This window comes from Hyposmocoma kahamanoa, unplaced genomic scaffold (assembly GCF_003589595.1).
Source record: "Hyposmocoma kahamanoa isolate Upper Pololo Valley unplaced genomic scaffold, ASM358959v1 102, whole genome shotgun sequence".
Lineage (NCBI taxonomy): Eukaryota > Metazoa > Arthropoda > Insecta > Lepidoptera > Cosmopterigidae > Hyposmocoma > Hyposmocoma kahamanoa.
Genome location: NW_020653337.1, coordinates 10,471,826 through 10,477,759, shown reverse-complemented (window position 1 = coordinate 10,477,759; position 5,934 = coordinate 10,471,826). Strand labels below are relative to the sequence as shown.

The following is a 5,934-nucleotide window of genomic DNA, read 5'->3' as shown; positions in this document are numbered from 1 at the left end:
TTTTGCAAACCGGCTGACCGTAATGTAATACGGCACTTTATACAATACGGCTGCGACATATACATATAATAGGAGAGCTATGAAAGAAAAATATACTAAAAAATAATATTTAGCACTTGATTATTGAATTTTTTAGGATTGGATTATTCTACATTCCATCACAAACTGAATTAACAAAACTAAAATACATAGCGTGTATTTGGAATTCGTACTAGGAATATTATGAACAGCAAACAAATCTGCGTGACGGTGACGTTGGCAACTGGAATGATAAATTGCGTGACGTAAGCTTTGGTAGCAAACCGATAGCTTGGAGAAGATATAATTTTTTGTTCTTGCGCTCATACTAAACTTGCAGGAAATTAGTTTGTTTTTTTCACCAGTGGGCTTTCCCAGCTTAGAGCTAACCACAAATAACTCGTATATAAAAATAATACCTTTACTTTTGTGGTTTAAAAACATCTAAAGATCTATAGATCACATAAGTATATAGGACAACCAAATTCAACAATGGTAGTACAAATTTAGTAATGAAGGAAAGATCTCAATTTTAACATTGCATAAGTACTTAGGTATACTATAAGTGGCATGAACGATCGTATATGAAAAAGTAATTTCAATGACTTTTGGTTTCTCTTGCTTAGCGGTAGCATGAAATTGTATAAGGTCGTTGACTCCGACTTTCATTTACTTTGTTTTTTTCACGCGAACTTCGACTGTAGTATGGACTCCGCGCGGTTTAGTGACCTCTGGTATGTATTATTTGTTGTTCCACAAGGGAGTAGATTAGGGCCATTCTTTTCTTCTTGACTTTGATCGATTTTCTTACTTATTCACTTTGTTATTTTACGTCGAATCAGGTTTCTATAAGATATAATAATGCACTCCTTAATGCTAATTATATTGGGTTGTTAATCGTACATAGTTTAACAAAGTGTGACAAATCTAAGACGACAAGTAATTAAAATTATATGTATATGCCTGAGTAGTTACATAGTACCTCCTACAGCTCTCATTACGTTAAATATTTAAATTCTACATCATCGTGTTATCGCAAGAAGAAACTAAAAAAATGTTAATAATGATCTTAGGTGTGGGTCATGTAAAACGACATAACATATTTTATATTCTCTAAGAAATACCAAAATTTCTTTCATAACATTTTTGCCTAGGCTTGATGGTATCCCTCTTAACTTTGGTTGAAAAATACGTAGAAGATGTCGATGACAACAATGAGAAGAATTATAACTACTTTATTTTATTAAAGACAATAATGTCCGTTGAGTGTGTCCGTTATTATTGTTATTATATAGGGATTAATCAGTAGCAGTAGAGCTCCTAGCGGAAGAGTTCGTCCAGGGAAGTACTGCCACCTTACCTATTATATATATTACCTATTATGTTAGCATTACTGCGTTCCGGTTTCGAAGGGTAAGGATGCTGGTGAAATTACCGGCACATGGGACTTGTCAACTTATGTCCGCGGGTGACGAGCGCAGTGGCAGTGTTCCTAAGATCTTTGCGATTTAAAGCTCTGAGTGGCACTGCAACTGTTATGGATAGGCGTGTAGCATACCATCAGGCGCACGACTTGTTCGTCCCGTCACTTGTTATAATAAAAAAAAGAATTTACTAATCCTTAATCCGTTTCAGAATCGCCCCGTAGATATTTTAAATTGCGTGTCAGGTGGATATTATTGACAAGTTTGAACGGAAGCAGACATATTTTTGTTTCCAATGTTATTTACTGCTGTTCAGTACGAAATAAAAACTGTTACAAATTTGAATAAAATGCGTACGTTCCCGTGGAATGGCTTATTTTTCGCAATAAATTGAAGTTGAACGGCGCATGATCTACGCAAGTACTAAAGCAGCATAAACATGAATCATGTTAATTATTGTGTATTTAAGTTAATATTTATTAATATAATAGTAACCAACGTAACTTCTTTGTTTCAGATAATTGAAGCTCACAATGTGCGGGAAAACACAACTGTAAAAAACTTAAAACACCACGCCATCAAGATGTCAAATATCGAAGCTGTCGATAACAATATGAATAAAACAAACTCCCCATTGGATAAAGTACAGGTAAGTTATATATAAGCAAACAGAAACGAAAGCATACAAAGCGGAACGTTCGAATTTTCAAAAATCACTACGTATACTTACTTAGGTGTCTTTCGAAAAAAAAGAATGTAATGAAACAGTTTTGCATAAAGTAGATTATATTAGTGGGTTCATTTATAGTTGCACCGGTTTTATTTTGAATGTACTATGCTGGAACGCAGTAGTTCCCATTTTAGTAACAGTAGAGTCTCTTGTGAAAGAGTTATTCCAAGGAAGTACTGCCACCTTATTATTTCTGCCGCCAAGCAGTAATGTCAGCATTACTGCGTTCTGGTTTTGAAGGGTAAAGTGCTGGTGAAATTACAGGCATGTGGGACATATCAACTTAAGTCTCAGGGCGACGGGCGCTCTGATCTTTGAGACTTAAAGCTCTAAGTGGCACTGTAAATGTTAGGACAGGCGTGAAGCTTACCTTGAGGCGCACTACTTGTTCGTCCTGTCACTTGATATTATAAATAAGAACCCTCGGAAAACGTGTGAAGTCCCCAACCCGCATTGAGTGAGCGCGAGAGGAGACCCGTGGCCAGCAGTGAGATGTATAAGTAGGTAAGGTATTACAGTAATGTGAAAACTTACAAATGACACTCACCAGCATCCTTACGTATATTAAGGGTGCTGTGAAATTACATGCACACGGGACTTGTCAACTACTGACAGATCTTGGCGATGTAAAGCTCTGAATGCACTGCAACTGTAATGGATAAGCCTGTCTCTTACCACCAGTCGCACCGCTTGTTCGCCCCGTGTGTCGTTTGACATCATAAAAAAAAAATTCATTGCACGAAGTCTATACCAGGAAATAATTTACGCTACTTTCAAAATCGTCCATTACTTTAACAGCTTCAAGTTTTGCCACCACCAACGTTAATAAATGTATTAATATATCTACTTAAAGATACATTAAATGTAAAGAAAATCTCTCCATCTCTCTGATGATATAGCGAGATATGAAATGTACTCAATTACAAGGTTCATTGCGGTTTCGGTAATTATACACCTAAAAGGATATAAGTAATTACGCAATTCCGTTCATTTTGGTCCATGGCATATTTCATTGCTAAAAAGTGGAACCGTGTCAGGGTGGCTTATAATACTACGTTTGATTTTTTTTTTAAGTCTTGGTGGGAATGGAGACCTTAATCATTTAAGTAATAACGCATAAACTCATAACCCTGTATAGTACCGCGGGTACCATGGATGTGTATCCATGGTATCTGCCATACAGGGTGTACATAGACAACCTCAAATCACACCCAAACTTCCGGCCCGGGAATCGAACCCGAGACCTTTGCGTGACAGGCCAGCATGGTAACCGTTCAGCCACATGTACCTAATACAAATTTTTGTCAGAGTACTACGTACAATGATATTGTACAAAGTACTACAACTTTATACGTAAGCATTACATCTGAATTGCGATGGCTACACAAAAAAAACATACAAAGTAAATTTATTCTAATAATTATATTCTTGTTACACAATATGTTTACTATTTAACTATATTACTATTATATATGAAAATAACGACTTCTGACCAATCTTCACTGTACTATTAACAACAGTAAAAACCCACCAAAAATCTTTACGTCTTGGGTCTTTTTACTTAATTCGTGGTTACAAATTCATTAGTGGTTCTTTGGAAATCACTGACGCATGTGAGTTTGTGTCGCGTAAGTAATAAATAAGAAATGGGTTCCATACGAGATAAACCGGGTCTTTCCAAATTATAGCAGATGTCATATTAGTTTCAAACTAGCTGTAGGCATTGTTGACTTTGCCTTATTGTTTAACTCCTTATGTTTTTGTCAATCTACGTATAGTACTTTTTAAACAGATTTGATTTTTTTACAGTATTTTTTTTAACACTAAGGTAGCATCGAGGTTAAGATTTTATCATTATCTTCCATTGCCGTGCACGCTTTCTTTCTAGGATAGAGTTTTTAGGCTATAGTTCGCCACGCCCCGTGCGAACTTTGAACTGCATTGATTTTTCATAGGGTTAGTATACCTTCTTCGAACAAGTTTTGTCACGATGTTTTTTCTCAGGGTTAGCGAGATTCAGATTTAGGTCATGGAAGCTTAAAGTCCGACTTTTGACCCGCTAAAAATACAGTCAGGGTCGCAATTAACTTTTGACAGTGAGTTTACTCTGGTTGATGTTTTACTTCAGTTGATGAAATAACGTAAAATTATGAAAATATTCTTGATCTGTTCAGATGCCGTTAACAAAGTAGCACATATCTTAAATTATGCATGTTAATAATGAAGGCAAACGTTTAATAAACACGCGATCGTCAAAATTACAAAAAATATAAACATTGAACAAACAAAGAAAAATTCCTTCAACCCAATTAGATTCGAACCAGCGACTGTTGCTTCAACGTAGCTACTGCTCTGCTAACTGATGGCAGTAAAAATATCATGGTAGGAAAAAACGTAAATACCATGTATTCAATAAAAATAAAGTATTGCAACTTTTGTTTTTTGTTAAGTTGTCAACTGAACTTCTAAAGCAATTTGCTACTAATTGACTCTTCTATTTTACCTGTAAATAGATATCATTAAAATAATAGATTTTTTATTATCAAAATAATCGACTTCATGACAGTATAAACGTATTTGACAGTGTCAAGATACTACTAAAAAAAGTGAATGTGAAATTGCCAGTTTTAAATTGATGATTCCAATGTCATCATCATCAACTCGTCATTTGTACGTCACACTGCTGGGCACGGGTCTTTTCACACGCTAGCCCAATTCGGATTGGGGACTTCACATGTTTTCCGAGGGATTTTTTTATAATGTCTAGTGACGGAACGAACAAGTCGTGCGCCTGATGATAAACTACACGCTTGTCCATAACATTTGCAGTGCCACTCAGTGCTTTAAATCGCAAAGATCTGACGGGCAGTGCCACTGCGCCTGTCACTCTGACACATAAATTGACAAGTCCCATGTGCCTGTAATTTCACCAGCACCCTTCGAAACCGGAACACAGTAATGCTCATATTACTGCTTGGCGGCAGAAATAGGTACGGTGGCAGTACTTCCCTTGACGAACTCTTTCACAAGGAGTTCTACTGCTTTTAGGTTTTGAACCTCGGCGTGCAAGGTTTTCATCACGATGTTTTAGTTAACTAAAAACCTAATCGTAAATTTCAAATTAAATTTCGTATATAAATTCCGAAACACTCGCAGGTGCGAGTCCGTATTCGAACCCGGCCTCTGCTTGTGAGGCAGTAGGTCTAATCATTAAGCTACCACGGCTTCCAATGAGACCTTAACTATTCTAATAGAAGCAGCAACAGCTAACACAAAGAGTACCTACTATATAAACAATCTAAAGCGAGTACATAACATAATTAATTTGGAAAACCTCAGAGGTGAAGACACGTGAAACAAAATGGTAAAAAAGCGGTGAAGTTTTTATACCCATCATTAAGTCACGTGGGATCGCATAACATACTTTTAACGATCGTAACAATCAGTGTGTTTTGAAATTCCCCTTCAAACTACGAACAGGTACTACCAATAGGAAATATGATAAAAAGAAATGGATAAACGAACACGTCTTTCCCAATACGTGTAAGAACAGTAATGGTCCTTTACATGTGTGTGTGTGTGTAGTCTATTTATATTAAATACAGATTTCATTTGGAGATACAACAAGGCAACATTCTACAGTAAGGCAACATTCCACTGACACTGACAGATTTTAGCAGAATAACAAATATCGATACCAGAAGTATCAATTAATGTAAGGGACATTTTGTCAGTAATGAGTTACATATATCATTGGATTCG

General features: G+C 36.2%; 1 protein-coding gene across 1 annotated transcript in view; it reads left to right on the top strand.

Moving 5' to 3' along the window:
• Positions 1-1,959: 1,959 nt before the first annotated feature.
• LOC113234899 (long-chain fatty acid transport protein 4-like) overlaps positions 1,960-5,934 on the top strand; it is a 14,523-nt gene continuing 10,548 nt past the window's right edge. The window contains exon 1 of the mRNA XM_026470422.1: positions 1,960-2,091. Coding sequence (XP_026326207.1) covers positions 2,026-2,091 — 66 coding nt within the window. The 5' untranslated portion in view covers positions 1,960-2,025. The remainder of the gene's footprint in view (positions 2,092-5,934) is intronic.